This window comes from Diceros bicornis, chromosome 36 (assembly GCF_020826845.1).
Source record: "Diceros bicornis minor isolate mBicDic1 chromosome 36, mDicBic1.mat.cur, whole genome shotgun sequence".
In the NCBI taxonomy this organism is placed as follows: domain Eukaryota; kingdom Metazoa; phylum Chordata; class Mammalia; order Perissodactyla; family Rhinocerotidae; genus Diceros; species Diceros bicornis.
In genome coordinates this window covers 19,112,432-19,133,146 of record NC_080775.1, presented here as the reverse complement: position 1 = coordinate 19,133,146, position 20,715 = coordinate 19,112,432, and the positions used below count along the sequence as shown (strand labels likewise).

The 20,715-nt window shown below is 38.0% G+C and overlaps 1 protein-coding gene across 8 annotated transcripts in view; it reads right to left on the bottom strand.

Annotated features, from left to right (window-relative positions):
• MALRD1 (MAM and LDL receptor class A domain containing 1) overlaps window positions 1-20,715 on the bottom strand; it is an 847,485-nt gene that overhangs the window by 603,967 nt on the left and 222,803 nt on the right. For all 8 annotated transcript variants that reach the window (XM_058532519.1, XM_058532517.1, XM_058532520.1 and 5 more), the window contains 2 exons: window positions 18,698-18,905; window positions 2,558-2,704 (listed from right to left, as the gene is read on the bottom strand). In XM_058532519.1, coding sequence (XP_058388502.1) covers window positions 2,558-2,704; window positions 18,698-18,905 — 355 coding nt within the window. The remainder of the gene's footprint in view (window positions 1-2,557; window positions 2,705-18,697; window positions 18,906-20,715) is intronic.

The following is a 20,715-nucleotide window of genomic DNA, read 5'->3' as shown; positions in this document are numbered from 1 at the left end:
TCAACAAAGAAAAGCTACATAATGTCAACCCATTCATCTTTTTTGTAAAATTACATATGGGAGTCTGTATGTATGAGAAAAATACTGGAGATTAAACAGTTTTTTAAAAAGTTGTACTTTATAAACACAAAGCTCTAAGAACATAATGGGCTGGAGTCTTTGGTATTAGATATGGAAACTATAAGATTGAATCTGCTGCATTCCCCCAGACACTTCCATTTCACTCACTCCTTTCTCTTCCTAGTACTGGTTTTTTCTCCTCCTCATTTGTGATTTAAGACCACTAGTGATTATCTTAAGGTTTGATAATAACAATCACAGGTAAAGAAGTGTTGACTCAATGACTGAGATATTTCTTTGATTTGTCCTTTCTAAAAAGAGAAAGACTACAAGTTCTTTGTCCCTAACATTTTGAATTATAGCAGCTGCCTGCAGTTTATCAGTTTATTGTTATCTTTTAACATTGTTTACATCACAGGAAAATAAAAATGGGTCTTTCACTATTTAACAAAAGGCCCTTTTGGAATCCCTTCTTTTTTTATCATAAATCATAATTTAGTGGTAATTATAAGATGGCAAGAGTCTGAGGTGAATTATAAATGTGTTTTCTAACTGTCATAGCCCTGGTGGTATTCCTACTAGAATGGACAACAAATATCTATTAATGTTTATTGAGCTCTTACTATATGAAAAATCTTAACAGGTATTATTTCATTTAATCCTCATAATAATTTTACATGGAAGGTACTTTTATTTTCCCTATTTTCTAGCTAAAATAACTAAAGCACAGAGGTATTTAGCAAATTTGGGCAGCATCGACACCCTGACAAACCTGGGCAGCCAATGCTCTTCACTACCCTGCAATGCTAAATGTCACATAAGGCCACCACACACATTGTGTGAATAGCTTCCTTTTAGGAACCAATGCCTTGTCTTAGACCTTCATCTCCTCTCATTGATATTCAACCCATTCATGTTTTTTCTACTCCAGTCTTTCAACCTCTCCAAAGTCTTTTCCCTTTTAGAACAAATCTGATTGGTCACATGCTTTCATATGACTAATTGGGTCACCATTATCCTCCAGATAAAATTCAAATTCATAGGCACTCTCTGTAGTTGCCTTCCTTCCTTTCTTGTTTCATCTTTCCTATTTTCCCTGTCCAAACATGCACATCTCTCAACCAGAACTACTATACCTACATCTCTTCTACCCCCTTTCAGGATATTTCCTCTGATTAAAATACATTCCCAGGATGTCACCCTGGTTCTGCTATCTCTCCTTACTTCTGCCTTCCTGGGTACTTTTCCTTTCTCCTCAGTGCTCGGTTCAGGAGTCATCTCCTTCACTAAGGCATCTCAAATCCATCTGAATCACCCTCCACCCCCTATAAAGCATTTATCATATCTTACTGAAAATCTTCCCTTATCTGTTTCAGTTACTAGACTTGGACCACCTCAAAGGCAGGGACCATGGCTTCCATCTGTGCACACCCAGGTCTAGTTTATGGTATGTACTCAATAATGGTTTGAGAAAAGAAGAAACAAAACATCTAGAAGCTTGGAGAAAATGTATTCTTAATATATAGTTCCAATAATTAGTAGTCTCCTTTCTCTTTTAAACTTTAAATTTAATCCACTCTGCCACAAAATCTTAGAGAAAAAATAAGACTCATTGAGCACAAAAGCAAAAATTAAGACCTTACTCCACTGTCAAATAACAAGTTGAGTTTATAGTTTTAAACAACAGATAGGTGACCAAAGTCTCCCTCCCTAGCCCCTAACATCCTCTCCCACCAACCCCAATTTCCAATGGCTATAATTAAAAATACAGTCAATGCTATTAGCTTTGGCATACTCCTTTGGAAATCTCAAAAGTGAAACAAATAGAATAATGTCCAATGGAGTTATGTGAGCTTAAAGAGGATCTACAGTACAGCTGTGTTACTATAAAGTTTTATGATACTAATGTACCTGGGCAACAGCACCTAAACAAAACAAAAGAGAAAAATAGAACAGAACCTTTCTGTTTTCCTTGGAGTTTCACAAACCCTTATTGGAATGCTATGTGTAGTTACGGTTCCTCTATTTTAAGAGGATATGTAAAAATTGTAATGGTGGTTAAAATATATATGAGGAAAGGGTAAGATTGTTTGTTACAAAGAAGCCATAAGAGTGATTAAATTGCGTTCAAGTATTTGTAGATTTATTTTATAGATAGTGCTAAATCTCTGTTCTCTGTTCGCAGAAAGAAGATTAAACTATTTTTCTTTCTGTTTTGCAAAAACTGGATTGCTATAAAAAGGTGAGCCTAGTGTACATGATTCCTGGCAACCAGAGAAAATTATCAGAAGACTTTAAAAAAAATGTGACAACAAAATGTTGGTTACTAAAACAATGCTCCTTTCAAGAAACTCAATTAACTATAAATTATTAAGCTGATCATGAGAGTTTGAACCAAGACAAACCAGAGTTCCAAGTGTATAGTCTATAGATAGAAATATAATATAAGAAAGACAACTAATTTTGGCTTTTTATTTTAAGAAGGAAAATGTCCTACCACGACTTGTGTTTGCTGTGTGATCAGCATCAGGAAGATGGTTCTCCTCACTGGTCAATCCTTTCATGAATTCCCAGTGTGAATCTTCCATGAGAAACGGCTCCCAGCCGCAGAAACCAGACTCAAAGTCACACAGGAGATGATTTGCTGTAATACATGGAAAAGAAAACAGGTGAGGAGAACTGAAGGAGGCCCATGCAGGGAAACACTGACTCTCTATTAGCCCATCAATGTAGGAGGTCAGAATGATCATTCCACTTTGTAAAGAATATTTTCTTTTTTTTTAATTTTTCATTTAATTATTTTTTTTATTTTATTGCAGTAACAATGGTTTATAACATTGTATAAATTTCAGGTGTACATCATGATAATCTATTTCTGCATGGATTACATCATGTTCACCACCCAAAGACTAATTATAATCCATTACCAAACACATGTACCTATCACCCTTTTGCCATCCTCCCTCCCCCCTTCACCTCTGGTAACCACCAATCCAATCTCTGTCTCTATGTGTTTGTTTGTTGTTGTTTTTATCTTCTGCTTATGAGTGAGATCATACAGTATTTGACCTTCTTCCTCTGACTTATTTCACTTAGCATAATACCCTCAATGTCACCCATGTTGTCACAAATGGCTAGATTTCATCGTTTCTCATGGCTGAGTAGTATTCCATTGTGTATATATACTACATCTTCTTTATCCATTCGTCCCTTGATGGGCACTTAGGTTGCTTCCAAGTCTTGGCTATTGTGAATTGTGAATAATGCTGCAATGAACAAAGGGGTGCGTGTATCTTTATGCATTGGTGTTTTCATGTTCTTTCGATAAATCCCCAGCTGTGGAATAGCTGGATTCTATGGTAGTCCTATCCTTAATTTTTTGAGGAATCTCCATACTGTTTTCCATAGTGGCTTCACCAGTTTGCACTCCCACCTGCAGTGTATGAGAGTTCCCTTCTATCCATATCCTCTCCAACACTTGTTGTTTCCTGTGTTGTTATTTATAACCATTCTGACGGGTGTGAGGTGATATCTCATTGTAGTTTTGATTTGCATTTACCTGATAGTTAATGAGGCTGAACATCTTTTCATGTGCCTGCTGGCCATCTGTATATCTTCTTTGGAGAAATGTCTGTTCAGGCCTTTGCCCAATTTTTAACCGGGTTGTTAGTTTTCTTGTTGTTGAGATATATGAGTTCTTTATCTATTTTGGAGATTAACCCCTTATCAGATACATGGTTTGCAAACATCTTCTCCCAATTGTTAGGATGTCTTTTCATTTATGATAAAAACTCTGAATAAAATGGGTATAGAAGGAAAGTACCTGGAGAAGTCAAGATGGCGGCGTAGGCAGACTCTGAACTCACCTCCTCCCGCGGACACAGCCAATTTACGACTATTCTTGGAAAAATTACCCCTGAGACAGAACTCAAAACTGGATAAGAGGAACTCCTGCAACAAATGACAATCCTAATTGAGGTGGAAGAGGCAGCAACTCCCTTCTGGAGACGAAAAAATTTCACCTTCGCAAGCCGCCAGCGTCACGGCCGCCCAGGAACAGCCCAAAGCTAGGCAGCCCTCCCTGGAGAAGCGGGGCCCTGAGCTGGGAAGCATGCCTGCTGTGGGCATTTTGTGGACCCAGCACAATCGAGATGAGTGGCATAATATCTGACTTTGTTTGCTACTAAAACATTGGGGAGGACCCCTAGAAAAGCTGGTTCACATAGAAATAGAAGCCGGCTCTTAAAGGGCCCACATACAAACTCACCCATTTCAGAAAGCAACCTAAAATCACCAGAAAGAAATGTGCATAGTCCTTCGGTGAAAAGAGACTCACCTGATAGGCTCTGAGTGCATCTCAGTGACAGGTGAGACCTCTCCAGGGACTGGGACATTGGCAGCGGCCATTGTTGTGGCTTGGTGTGGGCGTGTTGACACAGACACTGGCAGACGCCATTGGAGTTCTCCCTGGGGCCTGCTAGTCCAGGGTCTGCCCCACCCACTAGAGCACTCTTTTAATCCAGCTCATCCAGGGTGGGCAGCCCACCCTAGGGAAAGTCCCCACCCAACAACAAACCATCAGGTAACTTGTGGGCCTGCATAGATTGGTGGCTGAATTCTCTGCAGCCCAGTGACTGGGGGCAGGGCATGCACAAGGAGTGGGTGGAGAGTGTGGGGCAATGTTTGAGTGTGTGGGGCTCCTGCCTTGGAGAGACCAGGTCCACTTCAGGTCTTGGCGTGTGCACGGGGCAGGACTGTGTTGACTGTGTGTGTGGACCTGTGGGCGGAGGGGCTTGTCAGCTGCAAAAGACTTGTGCTTCTCAAACAGCCACATAGGGGATCCACCCCACCTTCCAAAGCCTGAAACAATTGGGTGCTCCTGTGCCTGGGGCCAGCCCCACCCAGCTGCAATCCTCAGAGAGCTAATGAGAGACCTAAAGGCTGGAGGCTTATAGCAATTGTAAGCCTCTGAGTCTCACAACCTGCCACGCTGGGGGCCTACTCACTTAATAGAAATAGGGCAACAGAAATGTGCTATTAGAACTTGCAGTGAACTGTGCTGGGGCTCCCCACACCTGATAAAGAGACTGAAGGGCCCACAACAACTACAAGAAGCTGAACATTACAACAGCTGACCAGGAGCATAACTCGGCCTCCCTGAGCACCTACAGAAAGAGCAAACATGCCACAACAGAAGGACATACGTAGCCCACATAGGGTCACTCCTGGAACATTCAGAACTGAGAGAAGTACACTGCCGGACCTCATAAGGCATCACTTATATAAGGTCACTTCTCCAACAGCAGGAGACATAGCTTACCTACCTAATACACAGACACAAGCACGGGAAAAGAGGCAAAATGAGGAGGTGAAGGAATACATTCCAAATAAGAGAACAAGACAAAACCCCAGAAAAGGAACTAAGTGAAACAGAGATGAGCAACCTACCCGACAGAGAGTTCAAAGAGTGTTAAGGATGCTCACTGATCTTGGGAGAAGAATGGACGAAGTCAGTGAGAATGTCAAAGAAATGGAAGATATAAAAAAGAACTAATCAGAAATGAAGAATACAATACTGGAAATGAAAAATTCACTACAGGAACTCAAAAGCAGAGTAGAGGATACAGAAGAACACATCTGCGAGGTGGACGAAAGACTAGAAGAAATCACCCAAACTGAACACATAAAAGAAAAAAGATTAAAAAGAGTGAGGACAGTCTAAGGGACCTCTGGGACAACATCAAGTGCACTAACATCCGTGTTATAAGTGTTCCAGAAGGGGAAGAGTGAGACAAAGGGGCAGAGAATCTATTTGAATAAATAATAGCTGAAAACTTCCCTGATCTAAGGAAGGAAACAGACATCCAGGTATGGGAAGCACAGAGAACGCCGAACAAGATAAACCCAAAGAGGCCCACACCAAGACACATCATAATTAAAACGTCCAGAATTAAAGATAAAGAGAGAATCCTAAAAGTCACAAGAGAAAGGCAAGTTACATACAAAGGAAACCCCATAAGGCTATCAGCTGACTTCTCAGCAGAAACCTTACAGGCTAGAAGAGAGTGGCATGATATATTTAAAGTGCTAAAATGAAAAAAACTACAGCCAGGAATACTCTACCCAGCAAGGTTATCATTCAAAATGGAAGAAGAGATAAAAAGTTTCATGGACAAGCAAAAATTAAAGGAGTTTGTCACCAAGAAACCAGTACTGCAAGAAATGCTAAAGGGATTTATGTAGAAGACCACAAATAGGAAAAATTATCTATTTCCATGATACGAGGGTAATGGATACAAATGCAAAAAAAAAAGATGTTAGATATGATATCAAAAGCATAAAATTTGGGAGGAGGTGAGTTAAAGAGTAGAGGTTTCACACAGTGGTCAAACCAAAGAGACCATCAACTTAATATAGATTGATATATACGTAGGTTACTGTATATGAAACCCATGGTAATCACAAACCAGAAAACGATAATAAATACACAAAAACTAAGAGAAAGGAACCCAAACATAATATTAAAGAAAGGCATCAAACCACAACGGAAGAGAGCAAGAGAAGAAAAAAGGAACAGAGAAGAACTACTAGAACACCGAGAAAAAAAAAAGTTAAAAAATGGCAGTAAGTACATACTTATCAATAGCTACTTTAAACGTCAATGAACTAAATGCTCCAATTAAAAGGCATAGGGTGGCTGACTGGATAAAGAAACAAGACCCATATATATGCTGCATACAAGAGATACACTTCAGACCTAGAGACACTCACAAACTGAAAGTGAAGGGATGGAAAAAGATACTCCACGCAAATAACAATGAAAAGAAAGCTGGGGTAGCAATACTCCTATCAGACAAAAGAGACTTTAAAACAAAAACTGTAACAAGAGACAAAGAAGGGCACATAAAGATCAAGGGAACAATCCAACAAGAGGATATAACACTTGTAAATACCTATGCACCCAAAGTAGGCGCACCTAAATATATAAAACAATTATTAACAGATATAAAAAGAGAAATAGACAGTAACACAATAATAGTAGAGGACTTTAACACTCCACTTACAACAATGGATAGATCATCCAAAAAGAAGATCAATAAGGAAAGATTGGCCTTAAATGACACACTGGAACAGATGGACCTAGTAGATATATACAGAACATTCCACCCAAAAACTGAAGAATACACATTCTTTTCAAATGCACATGGAACATTCTGCAGGATTGATCACATATTAGGCCACAAAACAAGTCTCTGTAAATTTAAGAAGATTGAAATAATACCAAGCATCTTTTCTGACCACAATGGTATGAAACTAGAAATCAACTATAAGAAGAAAATCAGAAAATGCACAAATAAGTGGAGATTAAACAAAATGCTACTGAACAAAGATTGGGTCAACAAAGAAATCAAAGGAGAAATCAAAGAATATCTGGAGACAAATCAAAATGAAAATACGACATGCCAGAATTTATGGGATACAGCAACAGCGGTTCTAAGAGGGGAGTTTATAGCAATACACATCTATCTCAACAAACAAGAAAAATCTCAAATAAACAATCTAACAGTGCACCTAAAGGAACTTGAAAAAGAAGAACAAAAAAAGCCCAAAATCAGTAGAAGAAGGGAAATAATGAAAATCAGAGCAGAAATAAATGAAATAGAGACTAAAAGATCATTGGAAAAATTAATAAAACCAAGAGCTGGTTCTTTGAAAAGATAAAAAAAAGAATGACAAACCTTTAACTAGACTTACCAAGAAAAAAAGAGAGAAGGTGCAAATAAGTAAAATCAGAAATGAAAAAGAAGAAATTACAACGGACCTCAGAAATACAAAAGATTATAAGAGAATACTATGAAAAGCTATATGCCAACAAATTGGACAATCTGGAAGAAATGGATAAATCCTTAGAATCATACAACCTTCCAAAACTGGACCAAGAAGAAATAGATAATTTGAATAGACCAATCATGAGTAAGGAGATTGAAACAGTAATCAAAAACCTCCCCCAAAATAAAAGGCCAGGACCAGAGGGCTTCCCTGGTGAATTCTACCAAACATTCAAAGAAGACTTAATACCTATCCTTCTCAAACTCTTCAAAAAAATTGAGGAGCTAGGGGAAGCTCCCTAACTCATTCTACAAAGGCGATATTAACCTGATACCAAAACCAGACAAGGACAACACAAAAAAAGTAAATTACAAGCCAATATCACTGATGAACATCGATGCAAAAATCCTCAACAAAATACCAGCAAATCGCATACAACAATACATTAAATAGATTATACACAATGATCAGGGGGGATTTATTCCAGGGATGCAGCAATGGTTCAACATTGGTAAATCAATCAACGTGATACCCCACATTAATAAAATGAAGAATAAAAATCACATGATCATCTCAATAGATGCAGGGAAAGCATTCGACAAGATACAGCATCCATTTATGATAAAAACTCTGAATAAAATGGGTATAGAAGGAATGTACCTCAACATAATAAAGGCCATATATGACAAACCCACAGCTAATATCATCCTCAAGGGTGAAAAACTGAAAGCTATCTCTCTAAGAACAGGAACCAGACAAGGATGCCCACTTTCACCATTCCTATTTAACATAGTACTGGAAGTCCTAGCCAGAGCAATCAGGCAAGAAAAAGAAATAAAAGGGATCCAAATTGGAAAGGAAGAAGTGAAACTCTCACTATTTGCAGATGACATGATTTTATATATAGAAAAGCCAAAGGAATCCACTAAAAATCTTTTAGAAATAGTAAATGAATACAGTAACGTTGCAGGATACAAAATCAACATACAAAAATCAGTTGAGTTTCTATACACTAACAATGATGCAGCAGAAAGAGAAATTAAGAATACAATCCCATTTACAATTGCAACAAAAAGAATAAAATACCTAGGAATAAACTTAACCAAAGAGGTGAAAGATCTGTACACTGAAAACTATAAAACATTGTTGAAAGAAATTGAAGAATACACAAAGAAATGGAAAGATATTTCGTGCTCTTGGATTGGAAGAATTAACATAGCTATGATGTCCATACTTCCTAGAGCAACTTATAGATTCAGTGCAATGCCTATCAAAGTTCCAACAACACTTTTCACAGAAATAGAAAAAGGAATCCTAAAATTTATATGGAACAACAAAAGACCCCAAATAGCTAAAGGAATCCTGAGAAAAAAGAACAAAGCTGGAGGTATCACACTCCCTGATTTCAAAATATACTACAAAGCTATAGTAACCAAAACAGCATGGTACTGGCACAAAAACAGACACACAGATCAATGGAATAGAATCAAAGCCCAGAACTAAACCCACACATCTATGGACAGCTAATTTTCGATAAAGGAGCCAAGAACATACAATGGAGAAAGGAAAGTCTCTTCAACAAATGGTGTTGGGAAAAATGGGCAACCTCATGCAAAAAAATGAAAGTAGACCCTTACCTTACACCATACACAAAAATTAACTCAAAATGGATTAAAGACCTGAATGTAAGACCTGAAACCATGAAACTTCTAGAAGAAAACATAGGCAGTACACTCTTTGACCTCGGGTCTTAGCAACGTATTTTCAAGCACCATGTCTGACCGGGCAAGAGAAACAGTAGAAAAAATAAACAAATGGGACTACATGAAACTAAAAAGCTTCTGCACAGCAAAGGAAACCATCAACAAAAAATAATGTTTTCTTATTATCAGAATAGTTTTTTTCCAACCTCACAAAGTTTTACATGTGTTTGCGAGGCATGCCCGTCTATATTTTTCTATGTATGAGTCTAGCACATTTCCTCCCGGTTGGCCATCTCCATTATATTTAATGATGCAAAGTGAAACTCTACAGCTTTTCAGGGAGTAACTACTTCACCTGCCAAGATGAACAAGATTCACCTGCTGAAATGGTGGTAAAAAAAATCTATTTGAAAGGAAGGAATGTAAATTAATTCTGGACACCTGAAGAGCTTGAGGTCACACCTTGGTATTCATTCAATTATGCTATTTTAACAATTTCTCAAAGAAAAAAAAATGTCTAGCCACTTTGGAATTGCAGACAAATTAGATATTCTGAACTTTGCTTTTTTTCCCTCTTAACATACAAGTAAAAAGTTGGAAAACACTTAAATTCCTACCTTTATCACAAAAGAACTAGTTCTAGAGAAAGTCAGGATTTGGGGTAAGCTTTACAGGTGTCTTTCCCAGCTTTGTCACCAAATTAGTGGGAAAAAACAGCAAGTTGCAGAGGACTGGGCAGTAAACTAGAAATTTTAACAACTTAATTTGTGCTTTCAAGAAATTGGTTTTTATGTGCTTAAATTTGCTTTTCCTAAAATTAGAATCATAGTATCGGCCTATCTTAGAAAGTAGTTTGGGGGATAAAATACAATTAATTTTAAGCTTAATTCCTAATATTCCTCTTCAGGCAGAGGCATTTTTATATTAGTGGGAAAGAGGACAAAATAATTCTTGGTCAGAAAACACCTAAAGTTTTGACAAGCTCCCTAACATCATAATGCTGCTATCTTTACTAACAATAACAATTGACATGTTACCACTGAGCTCCAAGTATGTGCCAGGTATTTTGCATATGTTGCCATTAGTCTTCACAAATACCCTCCACAGTAAGTGTAATTATCCCCAAAAGAGAAAAATGGAACTTTACCACTAAGCAACTTGCCTATGGTAAATTTTAGTAAATGGAACATCCAGGCTTTGAACTGATGCCAAAGCTTATATTTTGAAGCCTCCCTAAACCAGGGACTCTGTCTTATAATTAAAAAGACTCCATTACATATACTTGCTCCTAACCATTATTTTCTATTTTAAATAATATGACCAATTTGACTGGTATATTGAATAAGCTCACTATATCTTAATAATCAAAGGACCTCCAAATTTCTATAAACAGGGATGCCTGATTTCATGACCACATATTTCATCACTAACGTGTCACCTCTTAAAACACTGAAGTGCACTATACAAATAACGATGCCACTTAAATTTTCTCTATATGTAAATTAAATGTTTAGATCTCAGAGCTATGCTTGTTTAGACAATCATATAATGGATATATAATGAAAGGTATTTTTTATTTATAAGCAAATATTATTTTCTCCCTTAAATGGATTTCCCAAAACATAAAAACAAGCATATTAACTATAGTATAATAAAGAAAAAATGTTGTACATTACCTAATGGTGAATCAATATGACAGGAAATGCCATTCACTCATATACCTAACTGGAAATCTGCTTCTGAATATGTTTTTCTTTTCTCAGCTCTGGCTACAGAGTTTTTAGGATACTGCTATTGACAAATACTCCTCAAAGGAGTCTCTTCTGGTTTTTGACATAGTCTTAAGCACCTATGACCTAGCTGTGACTATCTCCCTGGGCATCCAGAAAATCCTAAGGACTAGTTCTTTGGTCCTCTGTGAACTTTGCCACCTACTAGGCCACCTCCTAGCTCTTCTAGGTCAAGTGGTAGAGTGCAGAAATATGCAATGTTTGAAATACATACTTGACCTCTAAAATGTGCTTAAAAGTTCCAAATTCTTGGTTGTGAACTTGGTCAAGGAACTCTTCCACCTCCCCCTCAAGGGTCCCCTCAATTCTTAGAGACACAATTCCCTGGAACACAAAATCTTCCATGGGTAGAGTGACCACACATTTGGATTGGCCCAGGATTGCACCAATTTATGCCTGTTGTCCTAGCATAGTAATTAATACCTCTCCTTTTTCCTCTCAAGTGTCCTTGTTTGGGCAATAAATTCAATATTGCCCTATCAGGGCAATAAATTATACATATACACTGATACACAAAGGAAGCAAGTCCATGCAAATAACAACTTTATTCACTGCAGATGGCCACTGAAGTAACCATCCTATTCCCCAACTAGGCAGTGGTGTGAAATGACTATAAGACCAATGAGTGTGGAAATGGAAAGTAAAACAGGACCCAACCATCACCAACCCTTCGACAACTGTGCCTATGTCACTCAACTGCAAAGACGTGAAGAAGATTTCAAGACAAAATAATTTTGGATTGAATAAATGTTGAGATTTGGCTTTAGCAGAAAAGTTCAAAGCATTTCTTTCATTACCTGGATGTCTTATCAGTTAAAATGTCAATCATTGCACTTTGCACAGAAAACTAAACACTACTGTCCTTTGAAAAATGAGAATTTTTAAAATCTATCACCATAAAGATATGTGAAAGCAAAATGATGCAATCACCTCTGTAAAAATCTTGGTGCATTGCTCAGCTATTGTTACCCATGACCTCTGTTCCAGTACACTTCAAAGGACTTTTTTTAAAGCTAAGTATTCTAGAACTTAACTGCACTATAAAATATAAGTCAAATTCCAGCCACCAAAGTTGAAGTACTTCCATTAATATTTCCCCTACATAATTCAAAAAGTTTAAGGTGGAGTTATAAATATTTGAAGAAAACCAGGAGGGCCAAACACATTCTGGCAACTAATAAATGCTTTATGATACCATATACATTAAATGCTGAATATTTATAAAATCTAAAAAATCATCTACTCATATTACAAACAAAATGTATTCATTATAAACAGTGGTTTTGATTATTTGGTTGCTTTTATTTAAAGTTCTGTGATTATAGAACATTCATCATTTCTAATCAGAGCATGAGATATACCACTGTTCATAATTTTAGTGAAATTTCACTGAGTTCATCAGTTAGAGTAATATTTTTAAATTATGACAAAGCTTTCTCTTGCATATTTAATCACTGCAGCATATTGGCAGGAGAGAAAGAACTTCATGTGGCAGCTGAGGAAAATTCTGCAGGATCATGAAAATTAAAATATTTATGAATCTTCCAGTTCAGAAGTAAATCAGTTCTCTATTATATAAGAAAATGGTATATATGGGAATGAATGGAGAACGTTCCATTCAATAGGCATATATTAGATTTTAATATGATTATACAAACATTTTGTTAATATTTATTGAGAAACCACAAAGATATTTTCTCCACTAAACATACATATTTATTTTTCTTGCCCTCAGGAGGTATTTCAGTATTCAGTAATTTTTTTCAAAATATGAAAGACATCCACAGACAGTATCACAGTAAAAATTAAATTGCATTGCATTGGATTCTTGGTTTTAACTTCTTTCACTTGAATATTGTACCAACTTCTCCTTTTAAGTTTCACAACTTATTTTAGCAATTTTAATGCTCTAAAAAGTCCTACAATTAAAAGAACTTTTCTCCCACAGAATTTTCCAAACTGTTTTGAACACAGATCTATCCATCCTTCCATTCTTTTTGGAACACACAGACAGTCATTTTCTATACGGAAATTTCTATATGGAAATTATATATATATTTTTTCAAAATTCTATTGTGGTAAAATATACATAGCATAAAGTTAACCTTTTTAACCATTTTTAAGTGTACAGTTTGGTGGCATTAAGTACTTTCACACTGTTGTACAACCATCACCATCATGCAACGCCAGAACTTTTTCATCTTCCCAAAGTAACTCCATACCCATTAAACACTGACTCTCCATTTTTCCTCGCCTTGGCCCCTGCCAACCACCATCCTGCTTTCTGTATCTACGAATTTGACTCCTTTAGGTAGCTTATATAAGTAGAATTATACAATATTTGTCCTTTTGTGACTGGCTTATTTCACCTAGCATAATGTCATCAAGGTTCATCCATGTTGTAGAATGTGTCTGAAAATTAGGTATATTTTATATGTAAATTGTTCAGCTGGACAATGTACACCTTTAGATATGTTTGGCACATATTTTAATTATTTTATTAGAAATATTTAAAAAATATATTGCATATGTATTTTATTCTTATTTTATACAGTATTTATTTTATACAGCATTTATCTTTCTGTGACTGGCTTACTTCACGTAGCATAACGATTCCACTTATATGAGGGATCTAAAATACTCAAAATCATAGAAGCAGAGAATAGATCAGTGGTTACCAGGGCCTGGGGGACAGAGAAATGAGGACCTGTTGTTCAATGGGTGTAACATTTCAGTTATGCAAGATGAATCAGTTCTAGAAATCTGTACAGCATAGTGCCTGCCGTCAATAATACCATACTGTGCATTTGTCAATTGTTTTGCAATACTTTTATTTAAAGGCTTTGTCAAAAACCCAGCCTTTCATGAAGTCTCTTGAGAAGGAAGAGGCAGAAAGAATGGGCATGGAAACAAGCGTACTTGTCTGCTCCCCTAGCACACGTTGGGCAGGACCATTTATTAGATTCATTTAAATGATGTATTTGAAGCTGAAAGCGCTGTCCCGGGCTGGGCATTCGCCTTGCATCTCCCTCATAGATGGCGATCATGGAGCCTTTAGGGTCCACGTGGCTAAGTCTTACCAGGCAGGGGCATCTAGTCTGTTTACAGCGTGGGCAGGGCTATCCTCCACTCAGCAAGGGTTATGAGACTTCCGACAAGTTCTGCAACAGGGCTTGAAGTGAACGTCGTCAGTGCCCGTACACTCCCCGCATAGGCACTTGTCCATCGGATGCTGAGCCCTTGCAGCGGTGACAGCCGTGTCTCTGCTCCAAGAACCGGCCCGGGCCGCCCGGCGCGCGCCGGCGCCGCCTCCTCGCCGTCCAGCTGCCGCTCGCAGCGCGCCCGCACCGCGGCCTGGGCCTTTGGGGGGCCTTCCTGGCCGACACCGCTCCCCCTGGGGGCCCCTGAGGTGGTGGCCCTCGCTCTCCCTCCGGCGCCCAGGCCTCTGCCCGCCGCCGCGGTCTCGGCCCCTGCCCGGAAAGCGGCGCAAGGCCCCGGGCGAGTGCCTGGCGGAGGGCGCGGGCGCCGCTCCGGGGCCGCCCTGCTCCGAGCCCCGCGGCGGCTGCGGGGTGCTGAGCCCGGCGGGGGGCCGAGGTCGCCGCCCCGCGCGGCACCGTGCGCCGCCCCCGCGAGCACGGCCCCGAGATGTCGCGGAGCGGGGTCGCCTGCATGGAGGCGGGGGCTCGCCTGCGACAGCAGGGCCATAAACGGTGCCCGCTGGGAGCTGTCGCAGTACTCGACGGCCGTCAGCTGCCCGGGGCCCGGGAAAGACGACGCGGCCGTCCCCACCGGGGATGAGGAGGAGGAGGCAGCGGGAGGGCAGCCCCCGCCCGCGTGCCCTTGCCCTTGGCGGCCTGCGGGTAGAGGTACGGTGAGCGCAGGGGGCGCACGCCGGCACGTGCAACCGTCCAGCACCTCGTACCCCCAGGGCAGCCGTAAGCACAGCCCCGCCAAGGTAGGAGGGTATATCTCATGTTGTGTACTTACTACAAAAAAAAAAAGACGCGAGGAAAACTTTTGGAAGTGAAGGGTATGGTGATGGTTTCACAGGTGTATGCATATGTCCAAACTCATCAAATTGTATACATGAATTAGGTGTAGCTTTTCCTACATCAATTGCACCTTAATAAAACTGTTAAAAAAAAAGCTATCGTTTGTTCTTTTAGTAATGCTCTTAGGGATTAGTAAATACTGAGAGTTTTTGCTTCTATCGTGAAAGGTCTCTGACTAGTTTGCCTTTTCTTAAGTCTATTTTTTTAATATGCCATCTGTTTTCTCTCTCAGCTGTCTTTTCATTTCTGAAGCCTCTTGGGCACAGTGGTTCTCAACTTTAATATGCAGACGAATCACCTGCGACATTGTTAAATGCAACGTTTGGTTCTGAAAGACTGGGCTGTGGCCTGAGGTTCTGCGTTAAGAAGGAGCTCCCAGGTAACGCGGATGCTGCTGGTTCGTGAGGTACACCACGGAAGCAGCACTCTAGCAAAACCCACGTCCCCTTTATAATGAACTGCTTTTGAAAAGGCACTGAGCTAGAGGCTCAGTCAAGTACATTTGCTAAAATAGTATCTAAAACTAAGAGGAATTTGGTCATGAAAGAATACCTGAGTGAGTGTGCCTTTTGGGAAAAACACGCTGACGATAGCATACCAATGGACAATATTCACAAGCTAATATTTACTAAGTCTCCAGAATATGGTATTCCTGGTGCTGTTCAAATTATATATGATCTAAACCATCCTAGAGATTCATCCCAAAGTAAGATAAAAAGAAGATATAAAAGCATTTCTTCTTGTGTTTCATAAACCTGGAAATTCTACTTATAAAAAACTTTGTTTTGGGGCCTGCCAGCTGGCGCAAGTGGTTAAGTGGGCACGCTCAGCGTCAGGGCCCAGGGTTCGCCGGTTGTGATCCCAGGTGAGCACCCACGCACCGCTTGTTAAGACACGCTGTGACAGTGTCCCATATAACGTAGAGGAAGATGGGCACCAGTGTTAGCCCAGGGCTGGTCTTCCTCAGCAAAAGAGAGGAGGATTGGCATTGGATGTTAGCTCAGGGTTGGTCTTCCTCACAGAAAAAAAAAAAACCAAAACTTTGTTTTACAAATTAAAATTTGTAAAATAAAAATTTAAAAATATGTGTAAAATCTTTCAAAATGGTTTTAAATTTCAAAGGGAAGCCTCTCTTATTTTGTAGTAATATACATATGCATGTGTATATATATGCATAAATATATTAAATACTTTGGTGCAGAGAATATTGTAATGGTATATCAATTCTAAAAATTCAAGCGCTATATGAATAATTTCCTTGAAGCAAAAATGATTATACAAATATTTATATGAAATACTCAGGTTGACATCAAAATATATAGGGGTCGGCCAGGTGGCGAAGTGGTTAAGTTCACATGCTCCACTTCGGCAGCAGGGGGTTCAGAGGTTAGGATTCCTGGCGAGCACCAACGCACCGCTCGTCAAGCCATGCTATCGCAGGCATCCCACATATAAAGTAGAGGAAGATGGGCATGGATGTTAGCCCAGGGCCAATCTTTCTCAGCAAAAAGAGGAGGATTGGCAACAGATGTTAGCTTGGGGCTAGTCTTCCTCACCAAAAATATATATCTATACATATATAGGTATATATACATCAAAATATATAAATATTTTGTAATATGGCTACATTTTTTGGTCATATGTCCTATACCAAGTTTATCTCAATCAAGTAAGCATGCTAGGTTTTCTTTGATCAAATGAGGTTACATTATTTGGAAAACTTAACAGACTAAGAAGTAAACACTATTTGTCGATAAACACAAACATCTCTCCCTTCCCTGCATTCACACAAAGGAAATAGCAGAATGGTTTCAAGGTATACTCTACTGGGAAAATGCCAGATATTTAATCAATGAAACTTCAATAAAGGAAGAGAAATGGGAAAATATGTCCAAAATCAAATGCTAAAATATCTACTAATACTTCAATTCGATTAAGAAAACCAATTAAAAGGAGAGCATAAAGAACCCTTTACCATAGGAAAAAAAAGGAGAAAAGAAGTGTTTCAAGATGTACAATCGAATAGACAGGAAATATATTTAATTTCATTTATTGAAATTGAGATTAACGCCAATTGTTAGACAGGTGAATTTCTCCAAAAGAAATGAACTAAATTGTCTGTAAAAAATTTAAATAGAGCACAGAAAGGAATCTCACACTTATATTAGAGAAAATGTACTGTTCTCATGTGTGTGTGTGTTTTTTTTTTTTTTGAATGATAAAAGACAGCACCGAAAAACTTTATCCAAATCATATTGGTAAGTAGATTATTTTGTTTAATTCTAGTGTTTAAAGGTAGGTGTTTGAGGAATTAATGGAACTGCTATTTACAAACAAACAGGTAGAGGATTTCTCCCTTGCTTTCCCATCTCCTCTTTCTTACATCCGTCTCCATTGCTCTTAATAAAAGCCTTGCTCACCCATCGACAGAAGCATATTGTATAAAGAGCTTTCCATTAAAAAGATGGCATTTGTCTTGTTGCAATATTTTTCTCTTGCTCAACCAAATACCTCACTAAAATAAAACACTGCAGCAAAATAAATGTCAAATTTTTAATAATTAAAAAAACCGACTCTTTTGCACTATAGGAATTGGATTCATTTAGTTGGAATTCATCATTTCTAAAGAGACACGGTATCTTAGTTGCTAAGTTACCTCATCTGAGAACCATCATGTGGGTTGTAAATTAAATTATATTTCCTTTTAAATATGACTAGGCTTGCATAGTAATGGGATTTCTTGTCATTACTCCTATCAAAGACTCTCCATACAAGGCCTAAAAGGCAGGTGTTGGGTCTTTTCTGCCCAGTCAGGAAGACCAACTGTAAGAGGCTGCCATGCAGCCCTCTTCCTCTTTACCCTCTCCTCACAGCCTTCTACATAATTGGTCAGAATGGAAAAAACCCTACATTTAATAAATGTTAGCAATTCGTAATATGTCTCCAAAGGGAAAAGTACAAAGAGACTCCCACCCATTTTCCTCTTTAACGCACATTTACACTCACACACACACACTACTAATCACAACTATTCATTTATTGAACAAACAGAGAGGTTTTGCAGTGTTAGCAACAAGCACCAAAACATTAAATTACCCTAGAGACTCCCACAACGAACCGTGCTAATAGCTTCAGAATGAGAATGCACATTTATCTTATTTCATACATATTAACTTGACCTTGCTCAAAACAAGGACTATTTTAAATCCAACCACAGTCACAAATGTGAGCATGTGAAAGAGTAAACCGTTAATTGACTTACAGCAGGTCACCGGGTCTTCATCACTCTCATCGGAGCAGTCCTGCCGAGAGTCACAGACCGATTCTTGGGCGATGCACTGGCCGCTGACACAGGTGAATTCATCTGCGGAGCAAAGCTTTCTGGATGGGGCCTGTGCACAGGCATAGACCCAGAGCTGATGGAGCCCAATAAATCCTTCCTGGCTCAAAATAGCCCCTTCAAAAATAATCTTTAGGGAAAAAAATGAACAATTTATGAGTTTATAATCTCTTTTAAAAGAGAAAAAAAAGGATAATAGAGATTAAATAGTTACTGAGAAAAATGCCTGTCTAAAGAGCAAGTTTTATCAGTTAATTAAAAGTTTCTATTTGAGAAGCCTGACCCACATGCGTAAGACCGATGGGCACATTAAATCCCCTGGGGCCTCTGAGAAACCACCCAAGATCAGATGAGATGCAGTATCCCACATAACCATCAACAATGTCCCTGACTGCAAACAATGTTACTTGATCATTGTCTTCACAGCTCTCTTTCTTTAATATTCAAGAAAAAGAATAAGTATTGTCATTACTTATACAAGAGCTATAACTGCATCTGGTTTTTTAACTATTGAAAGTAGTATTGGAATGCATGAAAGGAAATAGCAAGCAAATAGTAAGGGACACAATAGAAGAATAGAAAATTTAAAAGAATAAATATAAAAATCTATTAATATTCATAGAAGAAGAATTTCTCCAATAATCAAAGAAGTGCTGATTAAATGAAATAAATCTCATTTGCTCCAATCAAATTGATAGCTTTTCTAAAGGTCTACAATATTAACAAGTGAAACAACCACATACTACTCGTCAAAAAGTCTCTCCCAGCTTAAAGTTTCTGAATAGATTTTCTTCTTTGTAAAAACACGAGGGATATATATTTGTTTGTTAAGAATTACTTAAGATCAAGTTTCAGTTTGCAGATATATTTAACAATTTAGTCTAGAAAATAATATTAAATTTAAATCATATCTAATAACAAGACAACTTTGTAAGCTACTGTACACTTTCTCCATAATGAATATTATAGTAAAAACATGTAAAAATTATTAGACCTACAGCTGTATGTTTTCATAGCAGCAAAAGATCAGATATGCAGAAATGATATCAGTTTGGGTTTCAAAAACTGATAATTTAAACTTAGATCTCAAAAGTCTGCCATTATCGAAAAGTAAATTAATGTGCACTTGGAAACCTAGAATAACTCCCAAATTATTTTCTTTATATTTTACTTTGTTTTATCTTTGAGTTAAATAACAAAACTTATATTCAGTTTATGTAAAAAGTACGAAATTCCAATCATTTCGTACCTCTTTCAGAAATAAAGAGAGATATCAGCTTAGAAAAATTAAAATAGTGTCAAAATGTTAACTCAATAGGCAATCATGTAAACCTCAGCTTTGCTGAGATTGCTACCAAAATGCTGTGGTTCAGAAATTCCAACATCGGCAGTAAACGGGATTCTAAAAATTTGTACGGTTACAGTTCAGTATCATTGGGGTTCTCCCTTTTAACACCTAGAAAAATGTATGAATGTGGTATTAGCATAAAGGAATGAAATTGGTTTCAAAAGCCACACAAACAATCAGTCTCAAATTTTACGCTCACACTCCAATATAAATATATTTATACACTCTATATACAAAACAAAATGAATGAAATTTTAAATAAAGTACTGCACTTCAAAAATAAGATTCTAATTAGCAATTAATAATACCAGCTATTTAAATGTTGATCCCACTGACATTTCTATCTTTCAATATTGCCATGATATTAGAAAAGAATGAAGTAACCGGCAAAGATTTAATATGAAAGTAAAAAAGTGTTATCAGATATAGATTTTCTGCACAATCTCAACTCTCTGTACAACACAAAATCCCAAGTTAATTTTTTTAAGAGACAGCATTCCCACTGAGCATATGTATATTTCAGATGTGTTTCTGTATATGTAGAGTTATCCATGTGTTATAAAGATGTGAACTACTGCATTCAAAACATTTG